At 40.6% G+C, this 16,784-nt stretch overlaps 1 protein-coding gene across 3 annotated transcripts; it reads right to left on the reverse strand.

Annotated features, from left to right (window-relative positions):
• Positions 1-132: 132 nt before the first annotated feature.
• LOC134181979 (probable serine/threonine-protein kinase DDB_G0281745) lies at positions 133-12,490 on the reverse strand. Of its 3 annotated transcripts, XM_062649283.1 has the most exons (12): positions 12,411-12,490; positions 12,145-12,269; positions 11,985-12,083; positions 11,045-11,140; positions 8,610-8,708; positions 6,181-6,255; positions 4,962-5,007; positions 2,850-2,917; positions 2,621-2,792; positions 2,291-2,557; positions 1,369-1,691; positions 133-834 (listed from the first exon to the last, which is right to left on the reverse strand). In XM_062649283.1, the coding sequence occupies exons 2-12, from the start codon at positions 12,244-12,246 to the stop codon at positions 367-369; spliced, it is 1,815 nt and encodes a 604-aa protein (XP_062505267.1). In that variant the 5' UTR covers positions 12,247-12,269; positions 12,411-12,490; the 3' UTR covers positions 133-366. The 3 variants fall into 3 exon arrangements, with proteins under 3 accessions (XP_062505267.1, XP_062505266.1, XP_062505268.1); XM_062649282.1 differs by having other exon boundaries at positions 12,145-12,477; XM_062649284.1 differs by lacking the exons at positions 11,985-12,083; positions 12,145-12,269; positions 12,411-12,490 and adding an exon at positions 11,212-11,227.
• Positions 12,491-16,784: the final 4,294 nt, after the last annotated feature.

Below are 16,784 nucleotides of genomic sequence, written 5' to 3' on the forward strand. Positions count from 1 at the left end.
TAACAATATTAATTCTAATAATTTATAACAATATTAATTATGCTCAGGTAGTTTACTAAAGTGACTATATCTACTACTGTGGTAAGTAGTAAGTATAATATCAAAGGTACGTAGAATCAAAACATATTATAATGTCACGTGACTAGGTGATACACATCAAACCTACAAATACTGAATAACAATGTCAAAGTTCAAACAGTAAAACACGCTAGTTCTATAATGTCTCACCAATGAGATAACAAAATACAATGTGATCCTTCAAAGCTAAAGATATTGCTATTGCTAAGTGAATACCTTGTAACAACATATAAATGGTGTCAAGTAACAAACACATGCTTCAATCAAATGTACACTTCACCAAATGGACTAAACGACAGTGACATCAGCTATTCCATCCATCTTGCCCTTTACCATTCGTTTAGGAGGACATGCTTTATACTCGTCTGTATCACGAATACGACTGATAGTATGACGGGCTTCTGTTGCTGTTGGTCGCGTGGCAGGATCATCTCTCATCAAGTGCTTACATAAGGAACGGACATTTAGCTGACGGATGAGTAAGACTTGATCTCTTCTTTTTTGACGATCTGGAGGAACAGCAGTGAAGAGCTCACATATGGTCACACCAATACTGTACATGTCGGTCTTGGTGCTTTTTGCTGAAGTTGGAACATCAAATCTCTCAGGAGGTGTGTATTGTGGACTGAGCAGACCGACTGAAAGTGAAGCATCTTGAAAACGAGCGGCTCCTAGATCACCCAGTTTGGCTCTCATCGTTGCTGTAACCAGGATGTTCCTTGGACAGATGTCACCATGCAGAATCTCTGTAGGTTGCTATAGCAACACAAACAGTTATAAAACAAACAATTTAAAATAAATTTTATTTATGTTTTGATATACTTGTCTGAAAATTTACTTATTTGTGTCAGTTTTCCATAATTGAAATCTGGAGTGTCTTTAGAATTGTATTACTGATTCTATCTCATTGTGTCATTACCAACTGATCAACCCATCAATTTATAGTCTCCTTTTTAGTCTTGTAACCTTACCTTCCTCCTTCATCGTTTAATCACACGACAGTCTGGCTTTTCCCTTTTTGTTTGTCAATAAATTAGTTTTCATAAAATAAACTATTATAGTCAAAATTGTGGTTGTCAAATATATAGTCAAAATGCAAGGGTGTCGATGTCTGTCTGTCTGTATGTCTGTCTGTCCGTTTACCTGCCTGTCTGTTTGCCTGCCTGTCTTTGATACTGCAGCAATCAAATACCAAATAAGCTTCAAAATTACTTCTGATTGTCGTCAACTATTTCAGTCAATGAGATGATACAAGATGAATCTATTCTCATTAACATTTAATGTTCTTACCATCGAGTGAATGTAATCCAGTCCACACAAAGAATCGTGTGTCATGTCAACTTTTTCTCGTAGAGTGAGAGGTGCAACATCTCCTTGACATGCATCAATCACACCAGACATGGAGCCGCTATGTAATTCCATGATAATCCATGCCTTCTTCTCTTCTAACTCCAGAGTGACACCACAAACAGCAGCAATGTTTGGATGATGTATCTTCCATGCTACAGATGCTTCTTGTTGAACAAGATGAATGTTGCGTTGAACAGCAGCCAAATGATCATACAACAGTTTGACAGCAACAGAACAGCCACACCAATATCCAACACAAACCACTAAATCACAGTACAGTTTCTTAAATTAATTCCTTCTCACAAGCAGTTCTACCCAAGTCAGTGTTGGTAAGTTCCATGTAAAGTGTCAGGTATTTAATTTGCAGTTTACTTAGTGATGCAACCTGTCACAACTTCATTGCTAAGCCAGAACAAGCTGACTTTACCCAGTCGTGTCGTGTCTTTCTATAAGTGCCAGCCTAAAAAGATGAGTATGCATGCTCAGTTACCCAATAAAAATAAAAATTGTGTCAGCAAAACAAAAAGCAGAGAGTGGTCTTTCAAATGCTTTCAGACCCTCTTCAAATGATTGTTATAAAGCCAGGAAACCAAATCTGTTTAATTAAAGTTATTGTATCACTCACTTCTGTGAATGTTAGCAAAAGTGAGATACACTTCACTTAGCTAGGAAGAACCAAACATACACTCTATAACTCAATAAATGTATTGTACAAGCGAGTGAACAATGTAATAGCCTACAGACATCTGGTAGTAAAATGAGATGTAAATATTGATTTTTACAATATGCAGTTGGTCATCATGAAGCTGATTAGAATAACTAAAGAGACATCCTTGTGATCAAATGGCATACAGTATCTCACCTCCATATGCTCCACGTCCTAGTTCTGTGCCAGTCAATTGAATGTCATGGGAAGGAATATTGAAAACTTCATTTTCTTGCTTGTAACGTTCAATTGCAGCATCAGATTCTGACAGCAGCTCTAAAATGTTGGCCTTTTCTCTTTGCTCTTGATTTAGTTGCTGCTGAAGATTGTCCTTCTCTCGTTCTAATCGTTGCTTGTCTCTCCTCTCTCTATCAACTGCATGTTCTCTTTGTACTTGCTCATCTCTCAATGCACGTCGTAGATCTACAATGCGTTGTCTCAGTTCAACAATGTGCTGATGTGCATTTACTGTTTGCTGTCTCTCACCTCTCAATGCCGTCTGGAGGTCTGCATTTTGTTTTCTCATTTCAGCAATTTCTCTATCTTTTGCTGAACCTTCATTTCTCGGTTGTTCTATTTGTTGTATCAGCTGCTCTACTGACTGTTCATCTCCTTTTCCAGTCGCTTGTCTTGGAGGTTGTCGTGTAGGTGTAGTGGTCTGTGTAAAACAAACGAAATTCACTACCAAACATCAATACAAAAGTAATCAGCTGACCCTCATTGTTCGTGTCACTGGAGTAGAGAGACGAACATTTGATGGTGTTGCTGTTGAGCTTGTACGAACTGCAAACACAAAAAGTAAAAATGTAAAATTAATTAAATTTTATTTACTTAATTTAAAAAATTGTTAATTAAATTTCTGTTAATTACCAAAATTTATCAAATGTGATAATAATATAGTAAATACAAAATTAACATTTTACCATAGAGAACCTGTCGTAAATATTAAATAACATGACTACGCAAAGAACACATTGACACACACACACACACACACACACACACACACACACACACACACACACACACACACACACACACACACACACACACACACACACACAATGGCATATGGATAAGGAGCTGCCGTTCGTTGCGGTTACGTCCCAAGCCAAATGGCTGGGTTCCTGTGCACTACGCAGCAGCTATGAGCCGTGCTAAGCAATCTCTTGGAGCCTGGCCAGGTACTTGCAAGAGCAACAACTGCAATGCCCACTGTGGTGTGGGCATTCAAAGTCCCACCTGGACCCCAGTGGCTCACGGACATTGTTAGCACTCAATGAACACGTACTCAATTATACTCCTGAGTTGAGAGAGACAATTGTGTCTGAGTTTCTTGTCCATGGAATTATGCCATAGCTCGCCATCAGTGTGACTTGAACCTGTAACCCTGCAAAGTCCCGGATGTAATCCCTCCATTAGATGACTCTCTAACCAACTGAGCACACACACCCACACACACCCATACATACCCACACCCACACACACCCATACACACCCACCCACCCACCCACCCACACACACACACACACACACACACACACACACACACACACACACAATTAACTCAGAAATTAGTGGCCATGGAGTATATAAAAAAATTTGGTCGGGCATTGTGCTCTAAGGTAGTAAAGAGGTTGACTTGACATTTAAAATTTTTGGTATTCATTCACATTTGAGTTCACAATCTCTTCTTGTAATTATCGGTATCAACATTAAATTTCATTTCTTTATTTGTTGCATCATATTCACTACTTTATATATTTCCTATCAAAATATAAACATAAAAATTGATTAGTTGCATTGTTATTGATCATGATGATGACAGGTGGTTGTCATGGTGATTATACTTCATTGTAACTAAATTTTATTAAATTTTAGTTAAAGCAACGTCTGTAAAGTAAATAACATAAACTGATCAATAGATCAGAAAGCTAATCAAGAGAATGTTGTTGTTCAACAAACAATTTAGTTACCAACATGTGGCCCTCACACTGTTTATCCATTCGACTGCAGCTCATGCAATAAATGGTGTTTGGGGTAATAAATATGATATTTGCTCTAAAACGTCATTTTGAATTCACACATCTGGAGATCATCAACTCCAGATCTTGCCTGTTCCATCAGTTGTATGAACTTTTGGGTTGCTCATTGATACCCTACCAATACCATCCATGCAATAACTATTATTTTGCCTTGAACAGTCATGTAGGTATGTCCAATCAAAGAAAAATTGTGGTCAGTTATGAACACCAGTTGATCGATCAATTACCAATTGCAATGAATGAATGACCGCTAAATTGCACTTTGTCAGTCATAGCTCCTCATCATCAATGCCAAGTGAAATGTTGTTACTATAGCTGCACCATGCACTGGCTACACAAAGTGTAGAACTGAACACTGAAAGTAGATTTTAATTCTCTTCTTCACAAACTGAAGACACGACAGAATACAGACTTCTTGTACGGTATATGTATTTAGATCTCTATTACAGTCTATCATCTCAACGTTTACTGTAATGATTATCTACATACCACACATTAGATGTATTCAGGTACTCATACAGCTTGTATACAAGTGTTTGCATAAGTCAATCAAATATATATCTGCTTGTCACACTCAGATAATTGGCTATCACATTCAAATTATTACACAAGTGAGGAACACTATGGTAGTGTACTAGGATTTGGTGCAGCCCATGCGGCTGACACAATATGCTTAGAAGAGCTGCATTAATACAAAGTAATTAAGCAACAAAATGCCTGCGTGTCAAGCTCTAGTGGGAGGACACTGTAAACTCTATATCATTGTTTGCATTATGACTTACTGCTGTTAGGTACAACTGATGCTGAAGATGCAGTTGGGGAACTCACCTGCACAAACAGGATAACATTAAAATAAATATACATACAGGTAAACATATCAACACACACACACACACACACACACACACACACACACACACACACACACACACACACACACACACACACACACACACACACACCCTAAATGTTAGGAGCTAGAGGTTAGTTAGAGTTAGAGGTCACACCCCAAGCTGCTAAGTTGGCCCTGTGAGCTACTCAGGGATCACTGGGTCTGCGCTAGCAAACTCTTGGAGCCAGACAAGGCACTGGCAAGAGCACAGACTTATGAGCTAACTGTGGTGTAAGCACACAGAGTCTCACCAGGACCCCAGTGGCTGACGTCACGACACAGCCGATGGCCTCTTAGGACCCCAGTCAATGACCAGGTACAAATTTATACTCCTAAGTCGAGAGAAGCAAATGTATGTTAGTTTTCTGCTTAAGGATATTAAGCTACAGTTTGCAATCACTGTGACTTGAACTTGCAACCCTTCATGGTCCCGGATGTACACACTCCATACGATGATTCTCAAACCAACTGAGTTATCGCACCACACACACACACACACACACACACACACACACACACACACACACACACACACACACACACACACACACACACACACACACACACACACACACACACACAAATTGACAAATGTCAAGCCCTCCACGTCATTCATGAATGACGTCAACCATAAGGTCAGTTGTGGAGATAGGTCCCCTGCCTCTAGACACAGGGCCTTCATGCGCTACGTGGAGGCTTACGGCCACCGCTACAATCCACCTGGAGCTTGGCCAGAGTCATCCAGGGACACTGACTATGACGCAGCTTTGGGACCGGACACCAAGGCCCACAACTACCCGTCTGCTGCATGATGCTACTGCCAAGCCAGCAGTCATGTCCACCCCAGTCAATGACCTGGTACTCATTTATACTCCAGAGTAGAGAGAAGCAATTGTGTGTAAGTTTCTTGCTTAAGGAAATTATGAACTAGCTTGCCATAACCGTGACTTGAACCTGAAAGCCTGCAAGGTGACGGATGTTTTCATTCTCCAAATACACTCTCTAACCAATTGAGCTACAGCACACACACACACACACACACACACACACACACACACACACACACACACACACACACACACACACACACACACACACACACAATTTACAGTGAATGCCTTGATTGCATCTGCAGCATCTTTCTGATTACATCTGACAGCTAATTGCAGTGCTGTTTCTCTATCCTGTCAAATACACACAATATCCAAGTATGATTAACATCTTCTCATATTAATACATCAAAATACATAATAATAAAATTAGATGTATAATACACCAGTTTATACTTACATGTTTCTTGTCACCTGCTGGAGTATTGACTGTAGATCAAACAAAATAAATAGAATTTTCTATAAATTAGCAGGGTTGTAGACAGGAGTTATAGACCGGAGTTTTGGAAGTAGCTGTGTGGGCATGGCACATCATTCTGGTACGTGGGCGTGGCATGTAGTGTCTGTGACAATTTCTAAAATAAAATTACTGATGGTTTGGGAGAGTAACATCTACAAATCACACTGAGCAGCACACTGATAGTGACGTATCTATTACATTCTTAAATTAATTAAACTGTACTAATTAATACAAGGCTAAAGATATAACTAATTAATTAGCTATATAATTAATATAATTAATTATACAAGGCTAAAGATATAACTGCACGTGTGCAAGTGTAGTGTACACTACCTGCTACATGAGTAGTCAGTGTACGCGTAGATGTGTACCTTAGCATGCGTAGCTGCAATAAAAGTAATAAAAATAATTATGAATAAATAATTTGCATATAATTAATTTATATCAATAAATAATTCATAAATAATATATAAATGACTTGCATACAATTAGTTATATAAATACATTATTAATAAATAATATTAAATAAATAAAATATAAATAATTTACAAACAATTAATTTCCAGAAATAAATTAATTGTTAGCCTCAGACTTCTAGAACAGAGAGCATGTGAACTCTAGTCTGGACCAGAACGGTACTAAAATGACTTCGGAAATAGCCTTCTAAGTCAATCAGCATCTTAGAACCGGAATGTCGGTTGTAAATTCTGATTCGTTTAGCAATAATTGGTTATACTAAGTGCACTAACGCTGATTGGGAGCGTGTGAATTCCTCATGGGCGGCTAAGTGCACACCAGAGCCGTCATGAAGACTCTGGTGCACGCACACATCTTAGTTTTACTTTTAGTTTCACTTCTTCAATCTTTTCAAGCTTGCGGTAAGAGGACATGCACAGCGGCATCGCTAGACCATCACCTTTGACAACTGGTCGAGTGGTAGTCTCGCTAGTCGAGCAGTTAGAGTAGCTAGCGGTCTGCCAAAGAATCAAAGAGTCGTGCTTTCATGCCGTCTACCAAGACATCACCGCAAACACTGCAGACGTCTCTTTTTCGTTTGTACAAGATGTCATGGCATTTACAAATGATATGTTCATCTAGGTAAAACAATCCTACGCTGTTAGACTACCATTTAGCATCACTTTTCATAAGTACTTCCCAAATCGTTTTAGTAGTGTTGTGGTCCAGACTAGAGTTCGCACGCTCTCTGGTCTGTAAGTTGGAGGCTAATTATGCAAATTATTTATTTATTATTTCTTAATAATTTGTTGATATAAATTAATTTCTATTGGAAGCGTAGATGCAGGTGTAGTGTATGGTACCTACATGTGTAGTCAGTATTGGAGGTGTAGCAGTCAGTTCTGAACACGTAGACATGTGGAAAGCGTAGAGGGCAGTTGTGAAGACATAGCGGGCCACTACACCTTAGCATGCCTGGCTAGAACCCTGACTAGTAGCTAAAGCTGTGCTAACACCATGCACACCAAAATTCACAATACAATGATCTAATATATAAAGCTCAAAATGTCTGGTGTGTGTGTGTGTGCGTGTGCACGTGCGTGCATGCGTGCGTGTGTATGTGTGTGTGTGTGTGTGTGTGTGTGTGTGTGTGTGTGTGTGTGTGTGTGTTCACGTTTGGCAGCCACGTCTTTTGTCCGTTCGCAACCGAGATCGGTACGCACACTCGGAACGCACAGGGAAAGGTTTGCGTAAAAAAATTTAAAAAATTATGCACCAAGTCCCTTTCGAGGGGTCGACCCCCACGTAAAATTTTTCGATAACGCAAACGCTACACATTCACGTTCATTCGAACACACGCCCACACCAGTCCTGTCTAGACTGTATGCAACGTCGTCCTTCGCAAAGCTTCAAGCAATCGAATATCTCTTGCCGACGAAACTTACTCTTCTAGCGCTTTTGTTTCTCTCCAAATTCTGATTGCATTTGTACCAAATCCAACCTACACGTTTTGTGCAGCAAGCGCTACACGGGGAGTGTGTCGATTTCTATCAAAACAAGCGCGAAGAGCAAAATTCGAATTCATTCAGCACATCTGGGACCTCGCAACAAAGATTGCACGTGACGTGTCCCCGGACCTAGCTTTGCACTGCAGTATCTTGCCCGTACGAAGGACGGGCCATGGATCCTAGATACAAATATTATCATTCACATTCACATCAACATGTCTTACATTGTCTTTTATGTTCATATCACATCCATTCTCTACCAGAATACGAACAATTTTGGAGTGATTGTTGAAAGCAGCATAATGCAATGCTGTCCGTCCATACTACAATAACAGAAAATTATAATAAGAAATCAATCAGACAGACAGACAGACACACAAACAGACAAACAGACAGACAGTATAGAATTTTTTAGGTTAATCAGAACTTATTTGTTTTTAGCATAACGTCTTGTGTAAGAAATAAATGTATTGACAGAAAGACAGACAGACAGCGAGTCTCTTAGTCTGACAAACAGAAAGACATAAATACAGACAAACACACTGACTAACTGATGGACAGACACACTGACAGACAAACAGACAGACAGACAGACAGACAGACAGACAAAGAAACAGACAGACAGACAGACACACTAAGAGACAAACGGACAGACAAACGGACACACAAACAAAAAGACAGACACACTGACAGACAGACAAACAGACACACTGACAGACAAACAGACAGACAAACAAACAGACAGAAACACTGAGACGGATGGACAGACACATTGACAGACAGACGGATAGACACACTGACAGACAGACAGACAGACACACTAACAGACAGATGGACAGACACACCGACAGACAGACGACCAGACAGACAAACAGGCAGACACACTGATATACAGACTAACAGATACACTGACAGACCGACACACACACTGACAGACAGACAGACAGAAACACTGACAGACAGATGGACAGACACACTAAGGGACAAAACACTAACAGACAGACGGACAGACAGACAAACAGGCAGACACACTGATACACAGACTAACAGACACACTGACAGACCGACACACACACTGACAGACAGACGGACAGAAACACTGACAGACAGATGGACAGACACACTAAGAAACAAAACACTAACAGACAGACGGACAGACAGACAAACAGGCAGACACACTGATACACATCAGACACACTGACAGACAGACAGACACACTGACAGACACACGGACAGAAACAATGACAGACAGATGGACAGACACACTAAGGGATAAAACACTAACAGACAGACGGACAGACAGACAAACAGGCAGACACACTGATACACAGACAGACAGACACACTGACAGACAGACAGACACACTGACACACAGACAAACAGACACACTGACAGACAGACATACAGACACACTGACACACAAATGGACAGACACACAGACAGACAGACAGACGAACACACTGACAGACAGACAAACAGACAGACAGTCAGACACACACACACACACACACACACACACACACACACACACACAGAGACACACTGACAGACAGACAGACACACTGACAGACAAACGGACAAAAACAATGACAGACAGACGGAGAAACAGACAAACAGGCAGACACACTGATACACAGACGGACAGACACACTGACAGACAGACGGGATGACACACTGACAGACAAATGGACAGACACACTAAGAGACAAAAACACTGACAGACAGACGGAGAGAGAGACAAACAGGCAGACACACTGATACACAAACAGACAGACACACTAACAGACAGACAGACAGACACACAGACAGACAGACAGACATACGGACAGACAAAGAGACAGACAGAAACTGACAGACACAGACACAGACACAGACACAGACACAGACACACACACACACACACACACACACACACACACACACACACACACACACACACACACACACTGATAGACAGACAGACATACTAACAGACAGAGAGACAGGCGCACTGACAGACAGACAGACACACTGACAGACAAACGGACAAAAACAATGACAGACAGACGGACAGACAGACAGACAAATAGGCAGACACACTGATACAAAGACAGACACACTGACAGACAAAAACACTGACAGCCAGACGCATAGACACAATGACTGACGGACAGGCAGAAAACACTGACAGACAGAGAGACAGACACAATGACATACATACACACCTACCAATAGACAGACAAAAAGACAGACAGACAAACAGACAGACAGACAAACAGACACAATGACAGACAGACATAAATCCATCACTATGGTCATTTATCTTGAACTTTTAGTTACTAATTTGTTATAGTGATATAACGTTTACTGTATTAGCTTTGATGTTTACAATAAACCATCTACAACAGACAGACAAAAACACAAACAAACCGACAGACACAAAAACTACAGACAAACAAAACGACAAACAAACATACATACATACATACATATAAATAATAATTTATTTAAAACCAACCAATAAATAGAAAACAAATTTCTATAAATTGTTTGTATTTCTCCACTTTCTATTAATTAAATAAAATTATAATAATATTCAATATTAATACATTTATTAGTAGTACATAACATCTCATACATCACATCAACACATACAACAACAACAAATACAAACACTCACCTTACTCTTCAGATTACCATCAGCATTGGATGATAATAACATAACAATTAGTGAATCATAACCACGATATGCTGCAGATATTAAAGCAGTGTAACCCTGTAATAACAATAATTGTGTTTTATTATTTGTATTTAATGTAATATCCGTCCTATCACAAATCTCATTACATCATTGAAATATCATTCTATTCATCCATCCATCCATCCATCCATCCATCCATCCATGAACTTGAGAAGCAGAGAGCCTATGGCGAGAGAGTCAGAGAGGTTGAAGGAAGTAGCTTCCCTCCATTGGTGTTGTCGTCAACTGGAGGCATGGGAAGAGAAGCAAACACTTTCTACAAACGGCTAGCCAGCCTGATCTCAGACAAACAGGACACTTCCTACAGTCAAACAATGGCACTAATACGATGCAGACTGAGTTTTTCTCTACTACGATCTGCAATTCTTTGTGTTAGAGGGACGAGGTCATCGAAGCGCCATCCAGTCCATCTTGACTGTGTTGACAGCATCGTCAGTGAGGCTCGCCTCACTGTCTAAGAACTCTTTTAGAACTAGTATATTGCATTATTGGTACAAACTATTGGATTGTATTCGATGTTGACTGTTAGACAAGTAGCCTGTAATAGAGCAGCCATATGTTGAAAATATATGTATAGAAAATCCATCCATCCATCCATCCATCCATCCATCCATCAGTCTATTTGGGCTTCATAATTTTGACAGTTAGTAAATTATTATACGTATGGATTACGTTTGGTGACTGTAGCTGTCTACATTCTAGTTTAGCATATCAGTGATTTCTGTATATTTGGCTGTTTAGTTATATCTGAAATATATCCATCCATCCATCCATTCATTCATTCATTCATTCATTCATTCATTCATTCATTCATTCATTCATTCATTCATTCATTCATTCATTCACTCTCAACACTTACATTAGGAGTTGCTTTGTTAACATTTGCTCCTTTCTGTAAGAGAAATTGTGCAATGGAAATGTAGCCTTTATCACAAGCTGTAACAAGTACAGGCCATCCCTACAATAGAGTGAGTTGTTATCAACAAACAATAAAACGAGTCACTCAGTCAATAACATACTAAACTACCACCACACGCATTGGGTGACGCTCCTGCATTCAACAGAGCTTCCACCTCATCAACTTTGTTGTCCTGCACTGCTGAATGAAGTCTCTCATCCATGTGTGATGTGTGTCTCACTCATCCTACCATCACATCAACACATCAATCACAACAAATCTTTACAATTTCACTCACAAACGAGAAATCACTCAACACGACACTCTCACACAACAAACTTACACTTCATCACCATAACTATTACATTACTACTCAATTTAACTTACTAACAAACGATCTATACCACGCAATTACAGATTGCAACTCCGATCGAGTTAGGGGGCCCCAAATTCGAACGAGTGATTGTACGCATGCGCCAACATCATTCTATTCGTCCGAGTCACGTGATTAATTAAATCTCACACCATTGTACATGTAACGCATTGCCAACAAAGTTTTGTATCAATATTTCTAACGTCCCACTAGCTCTAGAGAACGCAATTACAGATTGCAACTCGGATAGAGATCGGGGCCCCCAAATTCGATCGCGTGATTGTACGCATGCGCCAACATCAACTAGTCGCCTGAGTTACGTGTGTCACGTGCACTATTTTGTAATCTTAGAGATTTCTCAGTGACTGTACGCATGCGCCAACATCATTTCTAATTTAGTCGTATGAGTCACGTGCACTATTTTGTGATCTGATATAGATTTCTCAGTGATTGTCAACTTCTGTCAGCTTTGTGTAACAACTTACTTGTTTATTATAAATTTGGTAGTCGGCAACTAAATTACCTTTTCAATAGCTAATGGAGTAAAATAAATAATAATTGGTAAATTTTTCATTTTTAATAACGAAAAATAAAATAAAAATTAGAGATCTACATTGATACAATTGTTAATTAATTAATTTATTACTGTGCTGCCAAATTATCCAAACTGAAACAGACGCAAAGGATACTATGCCAGTCACGTGAGTCACGTGATTAATTAAATATCACATCATTGTACATTTAACGCATTCCCAACAAAGTTTTGTATCAATATTTCTAACGTCCCACTAGCTTACCCGGAAATACTGGTGAATCATAACTATTTTAGAGTATTCTATATCATTGTTTACTATTTACATTCTACTCTATATTTCATAATACAAAACATCTCTTGAACAAATAAAAGTATCTAGAATTAAATATTCACTCTTCACACTATGAGACGGTTGTTCTCATCTATATCGTTACAAACATCACGTGACCTGCACAGTAAACATCACGTGACCACAATGACAGCAGAGGAAGATCATTTGATGTTTCACTATTATTCCTCCTGATAGACGGAGAACATGAAGAGCTACAACAAACACAACAAAACCTCAATATAGAATAACAAAGATAATTAAAATCTCTAAATAATACTCAGTTAATCATTAGAGTAAATCGTATTTCTTGATACTCAGTGACATGTCATCTATTCATCAAGATAAACACAAAGCTTCAAATTAAGAGCACAGTCCCGACCAGTGCATGCAGATTGTTTGTCTGCTTGCATCAGGTGTGTGTGTGTGTGTGTGTGTGTGTGTGTGTGTGTGTGTGTGTGTGTGTGTGTGTGTGTGTGTGTGTGTGTGTGTGTGTGTGTGTGTGTGTGTGTGTGTGTGTGTGTGCTGTACCTCAATAGGTTAGAGAGTGCGTTTGGAGAATGGAAACATACGGGACATTGCAGTGTTGCAAGTTCAAGGCACAGTGATGGCAAGTGCTAGCTTTGGCATAATTTCCTTCTGCAAAAAACTCGCACACAATTGCCTCTCTTGCCTCAGGAGTATAAATGAGTACCTGGGCTTTGACTGAGGTAGCAAAGGCCTCCGACTGCAACAAAGTCTATCAGCCATTGGGATCCGTCTGGGACTTATTTCGAGTGCCCACACCCATACCACAGTTGGCGTCGCAGTCGGTGCTCCTGCGAGCACCTGGCCAGGCTTCAGGAGATTGCTTAGCACGGCCCAGAGCTCCTGATTAGTTCACAGGAACCCAGCCATCTGGCTGGGGGCATTACCGTTTAATGGTAGCTCCTTATCCATTTGCCATTTTATTTGGCAGTGTGTGTGTGTGTGTGTGTGTGTGTGTGTGTGTGTGTGTGTGTGTGTGTGTGTGTGTGTGTGTGTGTGTGTGTGTGTGTGTGTGTGTGTGTGTGTGTGTGTGTGTGTGTGTGTGTGTGTGTGTGTGTGTGTGTGTGTGTGTGTGTGTGCGTGTGCGTGTGTGTGTAAATGATCACTAACTGCCACATCACTCGATTGCAGTCGATCCATCTATATAGAGTACTTGTATACATTATAAAATGTCATTATCTTTCCATCCGACACCAAAATTCACAATACAATGATTACAAAATATTATCATTCACATTCACATCAATATGTCTTACATTGTCTTTTATGTTCATATCACATCCATTCTCTAACAGAATACAAACAACTTTGGAGTGATTCTCGTAAGCAGCCCAATGCAATGCTGTCCATCCATCCTACAATAACAGATAATTATAACAAGAAAGCAATCAGACAGACAGATAGACACAAACAGACAAACAGACAGACAGTATAAAAATTTTTAGGTTAATCAGAACTTATTTGTCTTGAGCATAACGTCATGTATAAGAAATAAATGTATTGACAGACAGACAGACAGACAGACAAACAGCGAGACCGACAAGAAGACTGACAAACAGAAGAACATAAATACAGACAAACAGACAGACACACTGACAGACTGACGGAGAGACACACTGACAGAAAAACAGACAAACAGACAGACAAACAAACGGACAGACATACAAACAGACAGACAGAGAGACAGACAGGCAGACAGACAGACAGACAGACGGACGAACAGACACACTGAGTAAGAGACAGACAGACAGACAAACAAACAGACCGACACACTGACAGACAGACGGACAGACACACTGACTGACAGACAGACAGACACAAGGACATACAAACGGGCAGACAAACAAACAGACAGACACACTGATAGACAAAACGACAGACACACTGACAGATAGACAGACATACTGACAGACAAACAGGCAGACAGACAAACTGACAGACAGACACACAGACAGACAGACGGACACACTGACAGACAAACAGACAGACAGACAAAGAGACAGACACACTAACAGACAAAAACACTGACAGACAAACGGACAGACAGATAAACGGGCAGACACACTGATACACAGACAGACAGACACACTGACAAACCGGCGAACAAACGCACTGACAGACAGATGGGCAGACACACTGACAGACAAAATGACTGACAGACAGATGGACAGACATACAAACACACACTAATAAACAGACAGACACACTAACAGAAAGACAGAGACATTGAGAGAAAGACAGACACGTGACACTGACTGACCGACAGACACACTCACAGACATATGGACAGACACACTGACAGACAGATGGACAGACACACCAAGGGACAAAAACACTGACAGCCAGATGGACAGACACACAAACAGGCAGACACACTGATACACAGACAGACAGGCACGCAGATAGACAGACACACAGACACACTGAAATACAGACAGACAGACAGACATACTGACGAACAGAAACATAGACAGACAGCTGGACAGACACACTAACACACAAAAACACTGACAGACAGACGGACAGACACTGACATACATACACACCTACCAACAGACAGACAGACAGACATTCAGGCAAACAGACAAACAGACCGACAGACAAACACACAGACACACGAACAGACAGACAGACAGACAGACAGACACAGTGACAGACAGACAGACACTGATAGACAGACAAGCACACTGATAGGCAGACGAACAAACACATTGACAGACAGACAGACAGACAGACACACTGAAAACAAGATAGACAGACAGACAGACAAAAAGACAAACAGACAGACAGACAGACATTCAGGCAAACAGACAAGCAGACAGACAGACGGACAGACACACTGACAAACAGACAGACACACTGATAAACAGACAGACACACTAACAGACAGACAGACAGACACACTGAGAGAAAGACAGACACACTGACTGACAGACAGGCACACTGATAAGACAGACAGACACACACACTGACAGACAGACAGACACACTGACAGACAGACAGACAGACACGATGGTGGACAGACAGACACGCTAACAGACAGACAGGCAGACACACTGACAGACAGACAGGCACACTGATAGACAGACAAACAGACACACTGAGAGACAAAGTCACTGACAGACAAATGGACAGACACACCGATAGACAAAACGACAGACACAATGACAGATAGACAAACACAATGACAGATAGACAAACACACTGACAGACAAACAGACACACACGCGCGCGCGCACACACACACACACACACACACACACACACACACACACACTGATAAACAGACAGACACACTAACAGACAGACAGACACACCGAGAGAAAGACAGACACACTGACTGACAGACAGGCAGACACACTAACAGACACAATGACAGACAGATAGACAGACAGACAGACAGACAGACAGACAGACAGACAGACAGACAGACAGACACACTGACAGACAGATGGACAGACACACCAAGGGACAAAAACACTGACGGCGAGACGGACA

Source organism: Corticium candelabrum, chromosome 7 (genome assembly GCF_963422355.1).
Source record: "Corticium candelabrum chromosome 7, ooCorCand1.1, whole genome shotgun sequence".
NCBI classification, from domain to species: domain Eukaryota; kingdom Metazoa; phylum Porifera; class Homoscleromorpha; order Homosclerophorida; family Plakinidae; genus Corticium; species Corticium candelabrum.